Source organism: Channa argus, chromosome 18 (assembly GCF_033026475.1).
Source record: "Channa argus isolate prfri chromosome 18, Channa argus male v1.0, whole genome shotgun sequence".
Taxonomy (NCBI): domain Eukaryota; kingdom Metazoa; phylum Chordata; class Actinopteri; order Anabantiformes; family Channidae; genus Channa; species Channa argus.
The window spans coordinates 10,451,774-10,476,057 of NC_090214.1; the positions used below are offsets into that span (position 1 = coordinate 10,451,774).

At 39.1% G+C, this 24,284-nt stretch overlaps 2 protein-coding genes across 3 annotated transcripts; both read left to right on the forward strand.

Moving 5' to 3' along the window:
• Positions 1-2,926: 2,926 nt before the first annotated feature.
• On the forward strand, positions 2,927-17,722 carry arvcfa (ARVCF delta catenin family member a). Of its 2 annotated transcripts, XM_067484943.1 has the most exons (16): positions 2,927-3,434; positions 6,555-6,731; positions 7,594-8,210; positions 10,567-11,045; positions 11,124-11,307; positions 11,411-11,528; positions 11,948-12,116; positions 12,844-12,861; positions 13,012-13,083; positions 13,996-14,123; positions 15,049-15,199; positions 15,306-15,498; positions 15,782-15,893; positions 16,120-16,207; positions 16,526-16,602; positions 16,819-17,722. In XM_067484943.1, the coding sequence occupies exons 1-16, from the start codon at positions 3,414-3,416 to the stop codon at positions 16,909-16,911; spliced, it is 2,697 nt and encodes an 898-aa protein (XP_067341044.1). In that variant the 5' UTR covers positions 2,927-3,413; the 3' UTR covers positions 16,912-17,722. The 2 variants fall into 2 exon arrangements, with proteins under 2 accessions (XP_067341044.1, XP_067341045.1); XM_067484944.1 differs by lacking the exon at positions 13,012-13,083 and having other exon boundaries at positions 2,928-3,434; positions 16,819-17,721.
• A 2,125-nt stretch (positions 17,723-19,847) lies between these two features.
• On the forward strand, positions 19,848-24,145 carry LOC137104223 (bone morphogenetic protein 10-like). The gene is made up of 2 exons (XM_067485153.1): positions 19,848-20,395; positions 21,883-24,145. The coding sequence occupies exons 1-2, from the start codon at positions 20,056-20,058 to the stop codon at positions 22,923-22,925; spliced, it is 1,383 nt and encodes a 460-aa protein (XP_067341254.1). The 5' UTR covers positions 19,848-20,055; the 3' UTR covers positions 22,926-24,145.
• Positions 24,146-24,284: the final 139 nt, after the last annotated feature.

Consider the following 24,284-nt stretch of genomic DNA (forward strand, 5'->3'; position numbering starts at 1 on the left):
TTATTCAGATCAGCAGATATAAAGTACAGAAAGTTGAACAAATGTGTGAAATCCTGATACAGCACATGGTAAAAAGAATATGCAAAATGTTTACGAAATTACGAAGCAGGCATTAAAAACTCACTCATAAACTATAAATTAATGAAATTGACACAGGATATAATTTTATGTAAAGAAACATTTTAGTATGAATTAATAAGTCCAGTTCAATATGCACAAGTCACACAAAATGTAAGAGAAAATACAAATCGAGAAATAATTTTTTCGTGCCCATGGACAAATTACGAAGGACTGATAGTGGGAAACATGAGGGAAATTCAACTTCAATTTGCCAAATGCTGCAACTATTAAACACATCAACGCTTCAGAAAAGCAATTAATCTTTGTCTTTTTTGATGCTGCCACGGGGGTGACACAGTTGGAAATGGGCAAAATCTACACGTAACAACTTTAAATAAGGGATTTTGGAATAGTCACTAATGAATGATTGTGCAAAGTCCCAGATAATGTTCAAAGTCAAAGTGCTACACACCCACCCCCCGCTTAGTATTCCTCCTTCTTTCTGTTGCTTCGTTAAGGATAAACTGCTTTGTTCATCGGAACAGAAGATTTTCACTGCAAAGTACAAATTTGCCCATTTTAAATTTGCCTAATTCCTAATGTACATAAAGGACATTTGTCTACAGTGTAGTGATTAAACTTTGGATGGCTGTCAAACAAAGTGATGCACAGCCAGGATTCACATCCATAGAGCCATTCAGGGCACATTGGGGTGATAGAGGGTGAACGGTCATCATAAGGGTCACGTAAAATGGATAGACTGAGTTCACAGTTAGTAGACTTTGGCAGAGCTTGTCAATGGCTTGAAGCATTTGAGTGAAAATGATGGAGCCTGCAGGCACAACATGCAAAAAACACAATGTGAATATCAGGTGGAGACAGACTCTTTGTGTCACAGCAGCTGTCACTGTCAATCCAATCGTGAGTCAGTTTCTCTTTTCAAAGCGATGATGTAGAGATGATGCAGAATTGAATTCCTTGAAGAAAGGTTTGGAGATCAGACCAGTCTCTGTGTGCAATCTGGGCAAAAAAGAAACTTTCTTCTGACGTGGCATCAGGTAATGTTTCCAGCTTGGAAGTGGGAGGCTAGTAATGAATGAAATATTAATTTTGGCCCATAGATCTTTGCAGCTGACATTAGGTAACACTAAGTGTAATAAACCCAAAGTAATTTACTTAGATTTACACCCTTAGAAGTGTCTATAAATCCAGTAAAATGATTTCAAAGTACAAAAAGGTCTCATCCGTCATCATTTTCAGCTCATACACTAAGATGTCATTCCCCACCATTCTCCCAAACACTTCTGTGCGTTTTTTTTCTTTTGTACCTGCTTGTTTGCTTGTTTTAATGGAACAAATCAAAAGTGCAAGTTTGTGCTTGCTTGGGTTCTCTCGATGTCCTTTGATTTTCTTCCTACCGTCCACAGTCATGCATGTTAGGTTTCATCAGGATTCATCAGGGCTTTGTTTGATTTGTAAAAATACACAATTGTTCATTAGAAATAAGTGTCTACTGATTTCTGATAGAGTTGCTACTTATGCTACTATTTATCATCATCCTTAAAGCCTAGTTTTAGGATTTTGTATCTTATTTAAATGCAAAAAAAACACCCCTCAGAATATCTCAGTTAAAAACACCTAGAGTGATGAAATTGCTCTGGTGTCTGTCAGTGACCCAAAACCATTAAGACACCATTAATGCAGGTATTTTACATTTGATAGAACTTGTGTTTTTTGAGTGTGGATATGGAGCAGTGGAAGAGCAATGAACAGCAGTAATCATTTCTGGAACAAATGGATCCTTTTTCGCATGACAGTAAAACATTCTAATGTGAATAGATCCTGTTTCACGGACGTTGTTTTGATTTCACAATGAAAGGATCAAAGATTGATTTAAATTCAAGGAGATGTCTCACATGTTACAGTAGCTCTAGTATGAGACCTCTTGAATAGATTCTCTGTTTTTTTCCTGAATGATCATTTCTCTTCTGCTGTCCCCAAGAAAAAATAAAGAAATCAAAGTTTTTTCACTGCCCTTGTTTGTGTTGTTCCTGTACTGTGAAGGGGGCATCATAAAGTAAAAGATGTCACCAATAAATAAACTGACTGACTGAATAAATGAAACAAACTTTAAAAATGCAAAGGTGTCAGCATCAGAAATGACAAATTGCAGTCTATTAGTGAACATCAGACAAACCAACTTGAAAGAAATACCACAGAGGTAAACGAGTTTAAACGCTCTAAGATCAATGATATTGAGCACTGCTAGAATCAATTTGAAGACAGCGCTGGTCTGTGGATGATAGCACCTCGTTTTTGTGTTCTGGAGGCAAACTGGAAGATGCCCTGGGTAGTTTTCTTTAATTTGAAAAAGCAAGTAGGACACTGGACATCATTCCTGATTCTTCAGTATTATTTATCTGTGATTATTCAGAACACTTCAGCCAATCAAAGAGGAGCTAACAAAAGACACGAGTAATTCACAATTTATGGTGCTGACATCTGACAAGCAGGTGGAACACTTACTCGAACTTTTATTTATCCATTGTTAACTTTTCATTCCTCTATGTTTTATCATATGTTTAAGTGTTTACACAGTTTAAGTTCAGCGTGGAAATATGTTTCTATGCCTGGTGCTGCATATACAATGCTCCCCATCCCTTATCCTTTATTATGCTGTACATGGGTGACATAGGACTAAACTAGTACAGGCTGCTCTGTTCTCCAGCTGCTTCTGCATGTGAGCCCAAAGGGAATAGTGAGTGTGTGTGCATGTGTGTGCTCTGCCTGTGCACCAAGGCTGCCAGAAAATATGGGTAGAGCACAGGCATTGCAGGGCTCTGCACTTACCTAAGCCATTCACAGGCTCAGCATCACATAGTTGATTCAGCACCTTGCTAATAGCGCACACGTTAACTGCAGCATAGATCAGAGAAGGAGTGCAGTAATGAGAGACAGAGAGAGCTGACAGCCCTGGGTTTGTTACTTCTTAGTGTTTGTGTGTGGATGTGTGTAAGACAACATCTATGTTGAGCAAATGTGTGCATGGTGTGTCTGTAGTGTGTGTTCGGAAGTAGAAGAAATAGAGGCAGATAGAGTGAGAGAGAGAGAGAGAGGAGAGAGAGAGAGAGAGAGAGAGAGAGAGAGAGAGAGAGAGAGAGAGAGGGAGGGAAAGAGAGAGAGCGGACGTGTGTTAGTGAGAGCTGGGAGGAAGGATGGCTGCTCATGTTTGAACTGCCTCAAATGCTCAAAGGGAGAGTCAAGGCAAAAATTCAGCAGAGGCAGTGAAACAGACGTCTCAGTGGGGGACGCATCTTGCTCATCATTTGTGAGGAATCACAGAAGATTTGGCAATGCCTGCTGAAGTGAAAGAGGTAAGTGTGTGGTGGAATGGCTCTATTTGCTCTGTACCCTCCCTCTTTTTTGCCAATCAGTTTTTTCTTCCTGCAGAGAACTGTAGCACTCCACAGCTTTTGCATTCTGCCTCTGTCATGATGAATGAAGAGGCATGAGTCGCTTCACCTCCTTGCCTCTCTGTGGTATTCGGTGCAGTCTCCTTGTGTGCATGAGGACGTGATGCTAACATCTTCATCAAGTGTGTATATGTGTGCGTGTGTGTGCGTGTGTGTGTGTGTGTACACGCATGGCTATGCATGTGTGCAAAATGCATGGGAAAGCGTATAAGGGAGTTAATCTTTGGTTGTATTATTAGGAGAGGTTGTCCCTTCAGGAAAAAAAATGCTGCACACTCTGGTAAGTGTATTGCCATGATTTATCAGGCAATATCAGACATTAAATCTGGCCATGCAGTGTTTAACTATTTGAGGATCAGAGCATAATCAAGAGTGTAAGGAGGCTCCGAACAGAAACTTTCAGAATGAATATCCTCTGTTTTCTCCGCTGTCATTTTGAATCAGTGTTTTCTCTAAATAGACCAGCTGGGTTTTATTAATGCTAAGGAAGATGTATTGCATAACAGACAACAGTGTTTCTGCAAGAAACAAATCTTGTACAAGAAGACTTTTTAAATACATTTCAGTGGCATTCCAATTCTTGATATACAGTGACACTTTTTGTAAATTTACAGTGACCAATATGAGCATCACAGATTCAACAGATAGTGGAAGAACAGATGAGTTGTGACAAAGTTGTGACTAATGTATTCTGACATCAATAGGCTGATGTCATGTTTTATTATCCAGCGAAAGCATTACTCTTTCAATCCCACAGTTTGATAGAGACAAACTGCCTGTTCAAGCTAATTTATACTCAAGTTTGATCACTTTAAAATGACTGCACCCCACTGATTTAATTGCAGTTGAGAGTACCCATTTTTTTTAAAGTAATCTTTTCTTTCTGAAATGACAAGTTTGAGTCATGGCTTGTGCCTGCCGTGCCCTTGAGCTGGTCACCAAAATCTAAATTCACTCAGCATTAGATAAGACTCTATGTCTCCCAAAATAATACCCTGGCGGCAGCTGGCCTCAATACTGAGAGTTGACGAGAACGAACATGCAAATCATATCATTCTGCCTCGTGCATCGTTGCACCTAACATATATAGTTTTATTACAGTGGTTTTTAGTTTAGATTCAGAAAAATCATCTGGACCTATTCAGCTCTTTGAGCACACTTAGTGATGGTGCAGTGAGTTATTTAAATGAGCTTTGACTCACAGTGGCCTGGCCTTCCCTGGGGCTTGAATCAGATGGGGACAACACACAGGCCCCTGTCCAGCCTATTATCGTCCTCCAAATCCTTAATCAAGCTGTCTGTAGAGGACAGCAGTACCCAGCCTGTCTTTTGGACAGACATTAATTCAGTGCTACCCAACAATATCCGATATACCTCTCCCAGAGGTGTTCAAGTCAGGATCATCTCCCTGCTGCCACTTTCTCCTGGGTGACCCTTTCATCTCTTCTCTCCGACACATTTTGTAGATGGATTTGAGGGGCTCTTGTGTTTGGTGGGGTGGTTGAAAAGCGAATCAAGCTCTCTCCCTCCACATTCAGTGAGTTGTTCTCTGCAGCCTGATTTAATGCAGTGTAGTTGAGTTCTCAGCACTTGTTTGGTTTAATACTGCAGCTTCAGGCAGATGAGAGTTTGGGGATAATTAACAGTTTATTTGGTTTTATCTTTCAAATGTATCTCCGCACATTAATTATGTGTCAGTGCTACTGACTGATCAAAAAGTGATTTCATATGTATTCATGTTATTTCTCCATAATAGGACCTTTTAATTCTACTCTAATATCTTGTAGGGTTGCCCTAGATTTCAGAGAAATTCACCTGCTGCACCAGAAGGCCTTTTATCACTGAAAGAGGTGTAGGATACTGACTGAATTCATTAGAGCAGTATAACAAAATGATGTAGACACACCAAAATATATGTAAGGTTTGTAAGAAAATCAGCATAAATGTGTTTACAGTCTAACATTGCCTCCAGGTCTCTTTCAGGCCAGTGATGCTGAATAATTAATCCACTCTGGTTAATGAAACCCATTTCACAGAAAAGAAAAAAGAATTAGAAGTTCCACTTGCAACAAACAAGTGGGAAATACACAAATATCCAGATGCTGAACCAGAGCGGCAGCTGGATTATTGATTCAAGAGTCAGTAGTGGTTAATTGTGTCTCACATCAAGCAACTTGAATGACAACGACTGCTTGCTCACTTCTACTCCCATTAAAGTATTTTGTCATGCTTAGCACAATCTGTTTAGAAATAAAGCATAAAGGAGATCCCTGTGAACTGAGGAGTTTTACCAAATGAATGAGTTACATTGTCATTTTAGTCAGATACAGATACAGTTAAAGAAACAGATATTAGAGAGACTACAGATACTACCACGGGATATATGGATTCTTTTCATGCGTTATGTTTCTGCTGGTGGAGTTAACAGAGATGCCGGGTGCAGATGCGAACTCCTGAAAAATGCTGCTTTATCCCATCTTGATTTATTACCCCTACAGGTTGTGTTTGCTCTCAAGAAGACTAGAGCAACTTATTTTACCTGCAATTTAGAAAACATGTAGCATTTTCTTCATCTTGTTTTCACTTTCTTCCAATTAGCAGTCTGATCGGATAAAATCTCCCTGTCAGAGCTTTTCTGTCAGTTTTTGTACATTTCAAAAGAAGCAAATCTGCTCTGCTTGAGCTCTGCTGTACTTGCTTGTTATGTTTAAAGTAAATAAAATTTACAAACCATTCATTAGTATATCAAAATATTCTGATATATGAGGTAAAGTTTCTGCTTGTTCACCAATCACCTTATATTATTCAAATTTATAAAGTGTGCATGTTGGTGTATTTAGCATAAATTCACCAGCTCATGTTTGAAATGAAAATTATGTGTTAATGTGCATGAAACTGAGTTGAGCTTACATCAACTGCAGCTTCATTTCCAGCATTAATGACATGTTGTTCTATCACAGTGTTTCTCTAAGTGTTTTTAATGTAATATAAACACAATCAGTTTGTGTGTGTGTGGCTTAGGAGCAGACTTCAGAGGGACCTCATCCACTATCTTTGTCCCAGGAGACTAAAGAGGCAACTCTGGATAACTCGTCGGTCGCTGACGATCTGGACACTCCCACCTCCAACGCCTCCGTGGTGACCTCGGCCAATGAGAGCTCCACAGAGACCGAAACCCCACAGCAGACAGACACTGAGGTTTATGACTTTATGTTTGCTCACATTTTTGTCATCACCTTCTGACTCCCTACACTTTCTGGTAACAGGGTTTGTAATTGATTTGTAAAACTACAGAACTTACAAATCTTTTCAGCTTTACTTTTTATTTTAAATTTTTTTTTTCAATAAATGTTAAAATACTTTCAAAGAACTTTCCTAACTTTCCAGAAATTAATTAAAAACACACACACACACACACACACAAACACACACACACAAAATATTATCTGATTCCGATCACTTGTTCTAGTATGAAACATCCACGAAAGATTCTTTAAATATCACTTTCACAAACTGGATTTCCGACAGTAAAGTAGGCCAAATTGCTCTACAGGCAAAGCTACTATGACATTTAATGTAATAAAGGCCTGTTTCTTTGAGGTTAAACATATTTACAGACTTCAAACAACTGGATTTTTTCACAATTTGAAATTAGTTAAAATCAATAGACATAGACAGAGAAGTTTAATTTTCTTCAGTTTTCTGTTGCAAAAGAATGGCTGGACCTCCACTAGTTTTATCAGAGTCTAATTTAAACTCATTTTCAACTTTGGCTAGAAAGAGAGTATTCTTTACTAGAGATCATAGAAGTGTTGATAGGATGATGATTAACCATTGCTGTGAGAAATGAGTAGGCTGTACACTGTAAATGATAGACAAACACACAATAGGTAACAGAAACACATCTGGTCCATTCTGACTGTAGTTAATTATGACCAGAAAGTTCTGAGTGTAAACGCAACAATTTGATGGCATTTAATTGGAGAGAACAGATTTGCAGACCTAACAGAGATTCTGATTAGAATCCTGTAGAGGTAATACCTGTAATCAACCCTTGCAGGAGTTCAAGATCGTGGAACAAGAGAGTGAACATGCCTCAAGTGAGACCCAAGAGTCCTCAGAGACACTGCTGGAGAACCCTCAGACATCAGATGGATCTGATCTTTCATCAGCCCCTGTGGTTCCAGCTGATACTCCTGGTGAACCACCTTTTCCTGAGGCAAGTATCGAACACTCTGAGTCTGCTACACCAACCACAGTGACCAGCAGCATCATCACAGCACCCCCACAGCCTCAGGTGGTTCTGCAGCCTGGGGAGCTGCAGCCAGTAAATCCAGACAGCCAGACCAGAGTGTACACCCTGCCTGACAGCTACAGAGGCATCGGGGGGGACTTGTGTGCAGGTTATGGAAGCCTGTCCCGTGCCACAATCCATAGCTACTGGCCTGCCAAAAGCTTCCAGCCAGGGGGTCACTACACCTTACCCTTCCTCAGGGACAGCTACGCTCCCATTGGACTCGGCAGCCAGGCAGAGGGGGATGGCCTCAGTGAACGGGGAGAAAATCCTCTTGACATGAAGACTGATCCACCAGCTGCCAGTTACCCAACACTGGGGGGCATCCACCAGTTCAGGCCAATTACCACCATGGAGCTTCTCAGGGAGCCCTCCAGAACCAGGTAAAGGGATGGCAGACCAAATTTTATAGATTTCACTGGGGAGAGTGTGTAAATGGATTTCAAGGACTTTTGTGGTTGCCATTGTGCCTAGATGTAGTTGACATACAGGTAAATATCTAACATAAACTGAAAGAATGATGGTCAGTGGTTAAAGTGAGGAAGAAGAGTGTGAGAGTCTCCCCGGGCCATCGAAAAATGCTTTCTACCCAAAGGGTTCTTACAGCTACATGTCCTTCAAAAGTGTATTTCTCCGACAATAGTTTGATTATGGGTCAGGCCTGACTCAGTCATACATGTGGTATTTATAGTGGCCAACCTTAATTTTAGGCATTTTATATAAGTAATGTTAATTTTATTGATTTTAACCTTATTCATACAAGTGCTGCTTTAATTTTAATTTCTCTTCCTTTCTTCATCATCCCAGCATTCCTCCTCATCCTCAGACCTTTTTCCTCCTTTGTTAGTGTCACCTGAGTATCTCAGGTTCTTCTGTAGTAGAATAGTTCACTCATGATTCATCTCCTTCCCTTGCTGTCTTTTCCTGTGGCTGGCTTTAAATTGGAACTATATCTTGTGACTTCTCTTTATGGACCTTGTAGGCCTCCTGAATTTGTCATCCCTGTTTCTCTGCCTGAAGTAACTTCAACATTAATTTTTTCTGGTCTTTTCAGCAGAGGGAGTTTATTAATTTAGACTAGGAAGGCAAAGGAAACGGAGTCTGTTTCACGGAAATATCAATATTACCGAGCAAGTTCACCTTTAACAAAGTCTAATAGAAAGTCACAAAAAAGTCAATTCACACTTGACATTAAAAGCAACAATTAACAACAGAACAACAATTACATTTTTACAACTTGAAAACAGAAACACACTAATAGAACATATCATATCAAATATTAACATTTGTAATTTGTCTGAATGACATTTATTACCCATTTTGTTTAAAATTAAAATGAGTCAAACAAACATAAGGGAAAACAAAAATGTATAGAACATAATTGTGAATGTTTAGGCCTCTTCACAGCCACATTAACAAACTCATCTAAACAATGTACAAATCAACAGTAATTTCATCACAGAGAACCTGCTGTGATAATAAAACAAATTACACTCTGTAGATGCACAAACACCCAGCAGTCTCCTCTGTCCTGTTCCTGTGAGTCAGGCTGGACAATAGAGAAACAGATGGACAGCAGTTAAATAGCAGCTGGTATCAATCAAAAATGGCAGACTCCTGCAAAGTTGATAAATAAGGAGGTTTCACCTGTTATAGCCTGCCAAAAGCTCTTCCATAGCCCATAAAGAGTGACGGAGCTGTTTACAGAAGACACAAGCCACTTGCAGGCTCAGTCTGTTGGAATCATCAAACATTTTGAGAAATATGCTTAATCACTTTCCTGCTCTTCCACTTTCCTAGTCTTGTATCTGTCTGTTAAATATAAGGCTACTTCGAGGAGATGGCTTAGATGGCATGACGTAAAGACTGCAAGTAGGTGAAAACATCTAACTTGGCTCAGTCCAACAGTAAAATAAACCTAAAAGCTTTTGCCACATGAGGTCGAACAGACTTCAGGAAGTCACTGCACATGGCTAAGAAATATAATATAATAAAGACGCTTATTCAGAGCCATCTTTGGACATTTTGGTGAGTTAGGCAAGACGTCCTCTGGTGCCTCTAAATGGTCAAAGATTTTAATTTGAATACTTCTATAAAAAATATGATATATACTTTTTATAATACAAATTTACTATTTGAGAAGTTGACATTTACTATTTCAAATTTATTTTTATTCAATTTCTGTGCAGTTAACATTGTTAATTAGTATCTTTATGTTCTGTATCAACCTGTTTTCATTCACAATGTAATATAAAACACATCCTAATTATTCACATCTCTGTGTGTTTCCAACATCGTCAGATCTCAGTCTGAGCAAGTCTTTTTAATATCAATCAGCCATCCTGATATTTGAATAAATTTTTCCCCTTTTCATTATAGAACTTCCAATGCACACTTTACACCAACAGAGAGAGGAAGTCAGCACAAACACAATGGGGCAATTTATATTCAAACTGACAGCTGTCATTCCAGCAGCACACTATTGGAATTGTAGCTGCTGTCAAAAATTCCTAGATTTCCTCCCTCTTTGTTTCGTCAGACCTATTGAATACGTGACGTACAAGTTTATTATCACTATAAAAATTGTGATTGATATTGACATTGGTCAAATTCTAAGGCCTGGGACTATGGGCATGTAAGACTGAATAAAAACATTTCCCAAAAGTCTAAAAAAGTCAAAATCTCTCAACACAGTTTATCCAAACACACATAATGCGTTACTTTCTCTGTCTCCTTAAGAGGTGGCTACGATGACGCCTTTATGGCCCAGCTGGAAGGAAACCTGAATCCTTTCTTCCAGGCCATGTGCCGAGCACAGACCCTGCAGTTCCCCCACAAGCGCAGCAGCATGGTCAGTCTGGACAGCATCCGGAGAGACCCACGCTGGAGAGACCCCAACCTGCATGAGGTTATCTCGATGCTTGGCCACCCAATGGATCCAGTCAAGTCCAACGCAGCTGCTTATTTGCAGCACCTGTGTTACGAGAATGACCGCATCAAGCAGGAAGTTCGCCAGCTGAACGGGGTGCCGATCTTGGTGGAATTACTGGACCATCCTAAACCCGAGGTCCACCGCAAGGCCTGTGGTGCTCTGCGCAACATATCCTATGGAAAAGACCATAACAACAAAATGGCCATCAAGAACTGCGATGGCATCCAAGCTTTAGTCAGACTGATGAGGAAGTCCAGCAGCATGGAGGTCAAGGAGCTAGTCACAGGTACAGCTGAATTCCTGAGTTTCCCTGGAGACTTAACCTGCAAACCCTCACTCAGTTTTTCTATGTTTTCTTTTGCAGGCACTCTTTGGAACCTCTCCTCACATGAGCCGCTGAAGATGACAGTCATCAACCATGGGCTTCAAACACTGACTGACGAAATCATCATCCCACACTCAGGCTGGAGTAGAGACTCGGCTGACCCCACCAAACTGCAGAGTGCAGAGTGGAGCACGGTTTTCAAGAACACCTCTGGATGTCTGAGGTAGCCATGCTGCAAAGGAACAACAATTGACCACTGCTACTAAAAGCGGATTTTTGTAAAACCCAGTTCTTGCAATTTACCTTACAGAGCTGTTTTTTTACAGGAACGTCAGTTCAGATGGGGCAGAGGCTCGACAGAGGCTGAGGGAATGTGAGGGGCTGGTGGATGCTCTTCTTCATGCCCTTCAATCAGCTGTGGTCAACAAAGACACTGACAATAAGGTTGCTGAAGTCATAACACCAACTTTTTGAAACTTTTAAACTCCAGATCTTATCTTTGAACTTTGCCCTGTGTTTCCATTCTTGCACTGACTCTTGGTTTGTGAACTTTGTGAAAAGTTTTGTTTACTGAGACTTGTTGTCCTGGTAGTGAAATGCTATGTGGTAACAGTGTAGATTGTTCTTCCTTTAAAGACGCTAAAAGTATAACATTTTTTCTGAAACAGTCTGTTAAAATCCAATCATTTTTAAAGTGACATAAAATGACTAAGATTTGTATCTCAGACATTTAGACATTCAGACATTACATAATTACTATCACAGTAAAGCAAAGGGATGAATTTGTCAGGGTAAACACCTGTATGACTACCACTGCTACACAGCTCTGTGACTAAACTCTAATGTCATTGTTCCCCATTTAGTCAGTAGAGAACTGCGTGTGCATCCTACGAAACCTGTCTTATCATGTTCACAAAGAAATACTTGGAGCCGAGCGATTTCAGGATCCTCATGCCAGTCATCTGATGAGGTCGGTGGGGCACCAGAAGAAGAAGAATGAATCAGACTGTTTTGGAGGGAAAAGACCAAAAGGTTGGTAGGGGGATTTGTGTGATTAAATCAGTGTATTTATCAGTTCCAGTATTAAATACATTTCCTGAAGCTATTTTGGTTTTCCAGAAGTTTTCTTCTTTTTTCCTTTCCTTCCACAAAACTATACGTCTTTTATTAATACAGTGAGCTCTGTTCTCTTATATATCAGCTATAATCTTCTACACAAACCAGCCATTTTCTCATTTTGATTTAAAAAGATCATTTCCATTTCCTTCAGCATATTCTGGTTTTGGACATCGGTTTTCCATTCCTTTGCCCCTTTTATGCCAATGAGAAACTGAATATTTCATAACACCAGAAAGGAGCTCATGACAGATTCTTTGCTGCAGGAGGAGAACCAGGTTCAAAAAATTGACAAAGCTTGCTGATACATGTACTTTGTTACATCAGTTATCAGATTTTTACATCATACACCTGATGTAAGAAGCAGGAAGGTTTTTAAAGTGTGCAAAACTTTTAGAAATGTAGATGTACAATATTTATTAGGATGTAGCTGATAGTGGTGGAAACCAGTCCCAGGTTTTATCAGAGGTAACCCTTTGGCTAATTGACAAAAACCTCTCTGAGCAAAACATTAACCCAAATCTGTCAGTTCATCAGTCTCGCCACATAAAACTGCTCTGTTTTCTCTGCTGCTGTGTCCTCCTCAAGCATCCAGTCTTTGACAATATTCTCTCTTCTTTTTCTTTCAAACCATATTCATCAGAGGAGTGGTTCAGTCAAGGTCAGTCTGCTTGTTACTCCTGAATATTTTCTTGGGAGTCAAACGGTGATTTGATAACACCCTGAATTTGCTGACATTGTTTGTCTGTGTACTGATGTAATGGACACTGGTGCTTGTGTTTGTGTGCATGTGTGTATCTGTGATGTACAGGTTGGAAAAATGGATTTTTGGACAGAAAATATGGTACATTGGATTTACCAAAACGTACAGAACAAATGAAAGGTATACGATTTCTGAAAATGTTATAGCGACTTTACATAAAGCATTACATTTCAAATGTAACACAAATACTCTTGATCACAAGATTACACAGACAGCACTACATTAGGCTCATTGCTAATTAGTTAGTTTTCAGTGCTTATCATCATTCGATTATACTAATGCATCAGTACCTGCTTTCTGTGTGCTTTGTGTGCATGATATTAGCATTGCCTGAAAGAGCAGGAACTGATGTGTGGCTTTAGATGCAAAGCCACACAACAGGATCAGCACCATTTCCAGAGAGGTTCATTACTAAAACAAAATGACCCACCAGCTAAAAGAGTGACAACATTTTATCTGGCAACATCTAGAGGAGGAATGATACTCCTGGCTATATGAGACGGGCACTGGAAATTGCTCAGAGTTCTGCATGACCTATGTACATGCCACTTTATTTCGCACTGCTAAATTATCCCTGTATTTTGAGTAGCCTTATGGCTGTTTTTAGCTGTGAGTACTTTCTGTAGATAAAAATAGTGCTGGGAAAAGTACTGTAGGGCTGAATTCTGTACATGTAGGGCTGGATACTGTTAGAACTGTGATCAGAGCTAAGCTCATGTCTCCCACGCTCCAGCCAGTGAATGCAAATCAGAACGACAAGCATGTTACGGTCCCAGGTCAGCTTTATACTACTTGCCAGCCATTTAGCAGCCTCCACTGGCTCAGCACCAAAAAAAAAACCTTTGCAGAAATCTGCTAGAATTGTAATTTCTTCCATATTATATTAATCTATATTTTTGTCTACAGATGTACTCTAAAAATGCCTGCAGCAATCTTAACATATTTGCATTTATAGTTAGATTTTGAGGCTAATGCACAGTATGTGCCACTGCTTGAATGTCATCCCTGCCTCTCTCTGCCTTTCTCTTAAAGGATTGGAGCTGCTGTACCAGCCAGAGGTGGTGAGGCTCTACCTCTCCCTTCTCACCTGCAGTCACAATCACAACACCCTGGAGGCAGCTGCAGGAGCGCTGCAGAACCTGACTGCTGGACACTGGGCTGTGAGTGAATGGAATACTCATGACTCCATACAGTGGATTGTGATCGTGTGCTTCAAACCTGTTGGCGCCTAGTGTTCTAGTAGCTGATGTTTACACATTACCAAGATAAGTGTTTTTTGAAAGTAGCATCAGTATATCACCAATTATGATTGCCATTGGTGCTAATATATTATTATACTATACATCAGCTAATCCAGGATTTGTCTCTAGGTGATCTCATCACTACTTTGCTCTGTTGTTCAGCATGAGGAGAGACTTAAAGTAGAGCTGTACAATGAAAAATAACACATTTGACATCCATTTGGGAGTGGATTTACAGTCTAATTCAATCTTTACTATGCAGGATCAAACCAGGCAACGTCATGAATTTATTATTAGGAACCTCTGTGCTCAAAACTTTTTTTCTTGCCTGGTTGGTTAAATTTCAGATGCTACAACAGAATCAGCATAAGGAGGTACAGGGTTAATCATGTTAATCTAACTGGCTTCCTAGATCGACCTTGTCAGTAGCTTACATGATCAAAAATCACTTTTACTGCTATGTCCCCCAGGTGGATCCATAGGCTTGTCAAATAAAGTGCTTTGCCATGATATGTTGTGCAATGAATGTCACAATAATTTAACATCAACACTGAGGTAGGGCTGGGATTAAAGCAGTTTTAAAAAAAGGCTTATTTTTAAATGTTGCACCACACAAAGATAGCAGTTAAGGGAACAGAAATTAAATTTTACCCAAGGCATAGTAGGCAATTTATTTTTATAGTGTGCTTGTGGTGAGTGATTTTGAAAAATGTGTAGAAATTATTAGCTAGTTAAAATGTAAAATGGGACCCCATAAGCAAACTCTCACGGATAGTTCTAAGATCTCTGAGGCAGATGCCACTTAGCTGTTAGGGGGTTATATAATTTGTGCTTGTGCTTGTAGTGGTCCAGTTACATCCGGGCTACAGTGAGAAAAGAGAAGGGACTGCCAATTCTGGTGGAGCTACTGCGCTCAGATGTGGACAAAGTGGTGCGAGCTGTGGCTATTGCTATTCGCAACCTGGCCATGGACAGAAGGAATAAGGACCTAATAGGTACAGGCTCTACTCTAAACACTTTCACACTAACTCACAGGTCTCTATTCTCTGCACACTCTCACTACGTCAAACTCTTTGTTACGTTGTCTCTCTGTTATTACAGGGAGCTATGCTTTGAGGGATCTTGTCAATAATCTGCCATGTGGGCAGCAGCACCCAGCCAAGAACCTTGAAGGAGATACAGTGGTGTCTATTCTCAACACTATTCATGAGATTATTACAGACAGCCCACAGAACGCTCGAGCGCTGATGCAGGGTCATGCAGTGCAGAAACTGGTGGCCATCAACAAATCAAGGTACATCTTTCAACTTAACACTTACACTTCGTATTGTAGCCTTACACAATTGTATAAATGCATCCTGCATTCTAAGATAAACTAAGCTGTTAAAAAAAAGGTATGACATCATCATTATCATGTTATTTGCTGCAACTTCACATCTGTTTAAACTTCTAACACAACCTTGATGCAATGGACATCATATTTAAAGGCTGTCAGAAATGGAGTTTAATCCATGGGACAGTAATGTTTCACAGCTGTCCTCTGTTGTTTTCCACGATGTCTTATGATTTGTTGTTAGCCAATCAGGCCGAGAGACCAAGGCAGTGTCCCATGTTCTCCAGACAATATGGGCCTACAAGGACCTGAGAAACACTCTGCACAAAGCAGGATGGAACAAGAGCCACTTTAAGGTCTTTGTCTTAAATATTCTGGCTTATCAAAACCTCAAGCACATAAACATAACATTTAAGATAGCATTTAGTGAAATGTATTTATTTATATGGAATCTTTTCACAAATATTCAATACAAGTGACTCTAATTGAAACAATGTGATGCCCTTTTATAGAATTTGAACAATAGGGAAAACCAAAGCTCTAGTTGCCTTCCAGTAATATACAAACATTTGTCTTTCAAAGCCAACGACTACCGGAGTCATTAAAAAATCTAAGAGTGTGAAGCAAGGCAGCGATGACATCACCTTGCCGCTCATGGACAAAAATCAAGGTCAGAAAATCATTGCATGTATTTCCTCACCAAAATGTTAATAAAACATCATCTAAATGAGAAAAGTGTCCTTTTGTTAAAAAAAAAAAACAGACTATATTCTTTTAAGACATTGCCTTAAACCAAGGATGTGCCGCCAAGGTTAACAGTGCAGAGACTTGGCTTATTAGCCCGAACAGTCTCTCTCAGAGGCTGCACAAGCTCACGCATTACCAATCACACTTACACGTGTCCTATACCTTTTTCTTCATGCATTTCCAAGACTTCCCATCGCCACGTGTTTGCCATCATATTCACACCTAATATTTGTTCTTGCAGATGTATATTCCAGCTTAGAACCAAACGACAGAGTTGGAGATGTGAAAGGGACTGTTGTGGAAAGAGACACCCTCCAGGTAATTTGCTATTTAAATGCATCCTAGATTGTGAAGCCCTGCAGATTTCATCACGGGCATCATCATTTTGGCATAGATCCTCATTTATTTGTCCCTGTATAGAGTATATGCAGATAAGCTACACAGCTCAGTTTTACAGAATTTTGTCTTGCAACTTGTAGCTGTCAGTGTTTTTCATTGGCTGACACCAGTTCTTTGCATATGTTTTTGACCTAGGCAATAAGTGAAAAAAAACACTTCATCAGAGCTGGCAGGCCTGCAGTGGGCCTCATGGATAACAAGCCTCCACCACTGGATTCCTGGGTGTAGACATGACAACACGGCTATTCAAGCTGACTAAATTCTGTAGCGCCACTTTCCATTGGTGAAACACAGATTATTGCCATTTGATCATCTTGTACTGACAGAGAAACATGTTAAGTTAAAAATTGTTTCCTTTGTTTACAGAAAATAATGTGCCAAACATTTACATATATTTATTATGAAAGTTATTTGGCAAAAGCTTTGATGGATTTTTTTGGTGATATAGCCTATGGTATGTCAGAAACTTATGACTGATTATGTATGACATTTGAAATAGTCTAAATATGCAAACTGTGCTAAATTGACTCTCCGAAGCATAATGCTAAATTTAAGTATGAGGTAGTTATAGAGCTTAAGCTGTGAGGGCATAAAGAAATATTTGGATCTCGTGTTATCCATCTGGGTCCTGGGCCAAAGAAGATTCTGATAAAAAATACTTTTACATTTTTTATCAGTGTTTGAGATAACTAGGATTAGGGCTAATGTTGGCCTAGTCTTGGGGATATTCAGTTTATTCTTCAAAAACCTGCCAACTAATTAGACTGTGCAGTCATTAGCCAATTGTCTCGGTATTTGTTTCATGAAAGGCAAAATTGGATTGTAAATGTGTAATAAAGGACTGTTAATATTCTAAATGAAGGCATTTATATTGTAATATTTATTGTAATACCCATGTTATTAAATAAAGATAATAAATGTGTATTAGCTAATACCTGTAAGTGAACCTACAGTCCACACAACTCTGCTTTGCAGTGGTAGTTTTTTGCATTGCTATGTTGAATGAAAAATAAATGACATGTGTAATTTCTCATTTTTTGTTTGTGTTCTATTTTGTGTCTCACAAGCGAAATCATGTCTTCTTACATTTTACCTGAAAAGAATTTGTGTTGTTGTACATGTGGTTACAATCAAGGCTAACATCAAATATTAATTTCACTACAATGTATGACGTACACAATTATAAACATAGCCTGTGTAAGGATGCCAATGCAACTTAATCATAATTGCAAACACCACTTAAAACGTGGGTTGTATTAGGCTGAATGACAGTGAGAAGCACTTGTCAGCTGTAAAAGAGGACTGACACTCAATGTAATGATATTCGAATTATCAAACTACTATAATAATGTTCCAAATAGAAGAAATTTGGGTCAAAGTGCAGGTGCACTGCCCAAACAACACTGTAAATTTTGCTTAATAATACAAAGGAAACAATATGGAAACAAAGTAAATGTACTGGAGATCCCTTATACAGGTGAGGTTTACAAATATATTGTTGGTATGCAATACATATTCAAATGCCTGCCTCTGCAATAGTTATTGCAGTTGTGAAGTTAAGGTTGCCTTTTCAGGAATTGTTACAAGTACTTTGTCATCTCCAGTTTTCAACCTGTTCGTAGCAAAAATTGAAATATACAGATATAAAATTGACATATAATAAAGAAAACTTTAACAATAAAGGGCTGTGTGGAGTGGTTAGTTCTGCTGCCTTACAACTGGAGGGCTGTGGGTTCGCCTCCCCAGTTGGCTGTGGCCTTTCTGTGTGGATTTTTTGCATGTTCTCTCTGTGCTTGGCTGGTTTTCCTGCGGGTACTCTGGTTTCCTCCCACATTAACCTAACATGCATGTTGGGTTAATCAGTGTCTCTAAATTGCCCGTAGGTGTAAATTGGAGTGTGTATGTCTCTCTGTGTTGCCCCTGGGTGTACCCCGCCTCTCACGCAGTGACATCTGGGATACACTCCAGTCCCACCTGTTACAGATAATAGATGGAGGGATGGACTTCAATAAGAAAACGTATTGTAACTTTGATGCCCTGAAATAAATATCAGAGTCTGGTTTTAAAATCTTTGAATCATTCCATGTTACACTGCAATAATGTGATGCATCTGCAGCGTAGTGATTTAACTGTGCCTCATCAATAGATTATCATAAATAGCAATGCATGCAACACAAGGAAGTCATCCACTCCAGTCCTGTGTTAATAAATATTTACTTCCCAATTTGTTGGGGAGTAAATATTATTTGTTGTTAATTTAGAACTAATAAACATCTTTAACAGATTTTTGATTTACTGTCAAGATATTTACATCATCTCATTCCTAGCCATCACATAGCCATGTACTGTGATTATGCACTCATGTACTTTAATTATTGTACTGAGGGGTTTTTATCATTGTTTCTTTGTTCAGCCTCAGTAGGGCAGGGCTTAGTTGTGTAAGGTGGCATTTGAGATGCATGTTTAGTGAGTTCATACTTCCATCACATATGTACACATAAAGTCATATTTGTTTTGCATATGAAACGTTATTGTTCATATGTCTTATATTATGAGTCTTTTGAGTGGATGTACACTGAAATGATGCCACTGACGTAAAGCCTCAGATACTAATTATTTAAAAAAGCTTATCCAGCAGGATATGCAAGTAAGATAAATTAAGGATTCTTCATCTAATGAAAATGTTAGTGCAATTCCTTTCAGCAGGCAGAAGTAAGACATACTGAGTCTACACTGGCCTCTTGTGGAGATTGCAATGCATAAATTAATAATTGTGTTGAAGTAATATGTTATGGATTTAGTCAAATACTCCACACAACAAAATTTCAAAGTTTCATCTGTTCCATATTTCTGAGGAACTAGACTGTGATCAATTCCCTATCACAACACCGTACAGCATTTTGAATAAAAAAACGTATCAATGCACCATTATTACTTTGATCATAACATGGTGTTACACATACTGTATTCCTAGCAATTCATAGACAAGCTGTCAAGTTAAAATAAAGCCACTGTGTGGAATGGTTTTTCATTGATTAGTCAAGAGAAAGGTGTACATCATAATGAGACAGAATATCAGTGGACATGGATGGATAGCCATAAGAGATCCGGGAGAGAGAGAGGAGGGTCGAGCAGGGCCTTAGTGATATCTCCAAACATGTCAGCACATTGGACAGGACAGCCCTGCCCTCAGAACCAAACCACAAGATCAACAAGGACAAAACTGTTGTCACTTTACTCCCAACAGCAACCTGTTGTCCTTTAAAGACAGAGAGTTCTCCTTCAAAAGGTGAAAATTTTTGTTATCCTCTACGAAGGAAATATTACATCTTGTGATCTCTTCTTGGATCTAAACATTTCTTCCACCCAACCATGATTGCTTCAGTTTTGTCCAGCCTTGGGTTTGTTCACTTTCTGACTGGTCTCCTTCTGGTGTTGACTGGTTTGAGCTTGAGCAGTCCTATCAGGTCTCCTGAGAATCACCACAGGGCATCAGTTAGTAGGAATGTACGTGATAATCCCCTGCTTGATGCACAGGACTTTTTGAGCCAGTTTCTGTCCACACTGAACCTCACAGAGCTGAGGCCCCAGCCCAGGCCCCCCACAGCTCGTAAGGAGCCACCCGAACACATGTTGGAGCTGTACAACCGATTCGCCAATGACCGCACTGCTGTGCCCTCCGCCAACATTGTGCGCAGTTTCAAGAATGAAGGTATAAAGCTGTTTTTTTTACATAAAGAATTTTGATACTTTCTTTTTAACGTCTTCACTGTTAATCTGAACATGTGGACAAAAGTGGGAAACTGATTGCTTCACTTTTACTGAACAAAACCGAGAACTAAGTTTGAGCTAAGTTACTAATCCACTAAAATTTAATATAACATGCTGTTTTAGAGTAATTTTAAATTCTAAATAACATTACTTATTGCTTACAAGTGGGTTCACTTGTAAATTTTTATTTACCACAATAAATTCTTCTAAGTAGGATTCCTTAGCTATATAAACTTTGTGATGTAGGCTTGTCTTGCATTAGCTGACTTTACCAGAAAAATAGAAACGCATTGCCATAAACTTTGCTGGGCATTCTTTACTCAAACGTCACCACAGACCTCAGTATAAAGAGTCAGTTCTTCATTCAAGATAAAGAACATATACCCACAGCTGTTGTATCTTTAAAAACTGTACCAAAGACTTGAATAGCTTCAACAGTGTTGAATTCTGAGGTTGTGGGCTTTGAGTTGAGACTGAGTTAAATACTGCCCTTTATCATGGTTAGCATTCTTATTATTGCTGTGAAGAATTAGCAATTTGAAACACTAAAAACACACACCAAAGATTTCCCTCTCAAACTACAATCTCAGTTTTACATCTTAAACAATTCATGCGAGGAAGTCTGCTGGTTTTGTTTCTTTAAAACGGAATTTATTCAACCACAGCACTTCATTTATTTAACAAATCATTTCATGTTAAAAAGATTTCAAGTCAGAAAAACAAATGTTTATAAGTAAAGACAATAAAAAGTAGTCTTAAATGTTAAGCTTGAAAATAAAACAAATATAAAAATATTATTTGGAAAATGACCATAGGATAGTTTTACAGTGAGCTGTAGAGAAAATGTCATTAGCAATTTAAAAAAATTAAGAGACTGGCAGTCATCTCAGGTGATGTTCAGGCAAGATGAGTGAATCAGCCAATCAGCTGGCTAAGTGCTGAAGTGGGTGTGGTCAACGTGAAAACCATGTATTTTAGTTCAAGGAGCAAGGCCAGTGGGCGCCTCAGTATCCAAAGACAGGTTGAGTAGGTAAAAGTCTTTGAGTGGTGTATTCTGAGATTGTTTAGTAGGGCAAATAAGTCTGATGGGCTTTTATTGAATTCTATACCTTAGGTAGTAAACTCTTTTTTTTTAATCTACTAAACTTGCGTAATTATTTCTATTAAGGTTTATTATTTGCAGTTAAAAGTGTTTTAAAAATAAATATTAAAAACCCAGCTAAAAGACTAACACTCTGATTATTTGGAGCATGATGGATACGTACATGATGGATTACAACAGCATAATCAGTAAAACAATGAATACTTTGATTTATGACTGTAATATTCAAACAAGGTAAAATTATTTATTATGATAATTTTGTATTGGCCAAAAAAAATAAAATAAATAAATTGCACTAAGACATACTGTTGAAATTTCAATTTCAGATTCCTCCCCCTACAGTACAACAGCCAGAGGTGTGAGGATTCGTCCCTTGGTGTTCAACATCTCCATACCTCACCATGAGCACATAACAATAGCTGAGCTCCGCCTTTTCACCCTGGTCCAGAAAGCCCAGAGACCACACGCTGGCTTCGACTGCAAGGTGACCATTTACAAAATAAATGAAGGTGTTGTTTGGTCAAAAGAGGTGGGGAAAGAAGGGAGAAGGAGGGATAAAGAAGAGGTGGTGGAGATGAAGGATTTGGAGGAACTGGTGACAAAGCATATCAATGTCAAAGATAACAGCTGGGTGTCATTTGACTTGACACATGTGGTTACACTTTGGCGAAAATCCGGCTGTGTACTTTATAGACTGGAGGTTCACATCTCAAACCTGGAAACAGAAGAAAAAGAGGCCACACAAGAGGGGGAAAGTTTGGTAGAAATTGATATTGGCAGAAACGTGGATGAGAAAAACAATGCAGTGATGATTGTATTCTCAGATGATCAGAGCAGAGATCACAAGCAGGATAAACAAGAGCTCAACCAGATGATTGAACATGAGGATGACCTGTCCGAAAACACGGGCCTAAGCCAACAATCTTTCTGGGGGCATGCTAATCACAACGCTGGCCATGATAACCGGAACGAACTGGACAGAAGGTCCCACATGCAACTGCAGTCCAACCTTATCTATGACACACCTCCCCGAATCCGTCGCAATGTTAAGAGTGAGCCCTGCAAAAGGACCCCACTCTTTGTGGAGTTTAAAGACATTGGATGGGATGCATGGATCATCCAGCCTCTGGGATATGACGCATATGAGTGCAACGGCGTGTGCAACCCACCTATGACCTCTGAGGTCTCGCCTACCAAACATGCCATAGTGCAGACACTGCTGAGCGTTAAGAATCCAGAGAGAGCATCACGTGCCTGCTGCGTACCCACAAAGCTGGAGCCGATCCCACTCCTTTATCACGAGAATGGGGTGATCACTTACAACCACAAGTATGAGGGGATGGTGGTGGCAGAGTGTGGCTGTAGATAGTCTCAAAATTATGATTTACACAGACAATCTATCCATCTGTCTATCTATTAATCTTCTCATATACTTATTTCCACAGTATATAAGATCTCATACAGTGGTGTGCAAAAACACAAGTCTGGACTTAGTTGTAAATTAGGCATGGACACGAATCTGTGCTACTTGTAAATTTGCCATTGTATAAAGGTAAATTAGTATTATGTTAGTGTAAAGTTTAATGTTGTAATGCTAGAATGCCGGAACTCTTTTAAGGCAGTCTAAACAATTTATTAATGTATTTATTTGCTGATGTGTATATTATTTGGGTGTTGGAGTTAAGTTCTATAAATAATTGTAAATGACAAGAACAGCCCACGCAACAAACAAGGTGATGAGAAAAAGAGCTGATTGTTAATGTTTTATCCTGAAAAAAGTGTGAGCTCCATAATATTAAGAGGAAAAGTTTAAATACTGTAATACTGATAGAAACTTCAATAACAATTGTCTGAGTAATGTGGAAAAAAAGTATGCAAGATCTGTATACAAAGAGACTGAATCTGATAAAAGTGACATTTGTGTCAATTCAGTGTGGGCACTGGAACAAAATATAGAAAATCTTTCAGTGACAATGTGAAATCTAAATGCATTACAGCAAAATTTACATAACAGCTCTTTCTCCAAACATAATTTTTCATCTGTATTGAGTTCATTTAGTAAAAATTGTTACTAATGCAGAAGCTCCAAAGTATCCAAACTGAACTGTTCTGTCATGAAATATTTTAGAACATTTTAGAACAGGCACTACAGTATACTACAGGGATTTGCACTACCATTAGTATACAGTATATGAAAACTCTCTTAAATTCAATTGTATTTGATTGACAGGCTTTCCAAAATTCTTTATAAGCAGATGTACATGTTACAGATGTATAAATGGTATAATTTGTTTCTGTGCCCTTTGGCATCGCGGAGCCACTGAAATAATTTAAATACTGTGACATTTTCCTCTTATTTGCCTGCCAACCTTGCAGATGGCTTTTTGATGGCTTATGACCAGGACAGGATTTGACAGTGTCTGGGAGCTCCTCTGGGCTTCTTGACTGAAAACGAAACACTTCTCTTACCTAACATTTTCTGTCAACTGCTGTGAAAGTTTTCATTATACCAGCCATCCATACCCTGCTTTTTGTTTCTCACACAAGCATTACTGTTATTATGGTTGTAAAAATAAAATGCCTGAAAACAAACCATTCACAGAGTCATGTTTCATTGTCAGGTAATCGCAGCACTCCCCTCCGAACAACCTTAATCCCCATCCCTCTAGCGTCACATGCCTGGCGAGCCTCTCTCTGCCCGCTTCCATGCCATAGTGATAAGAAGGTG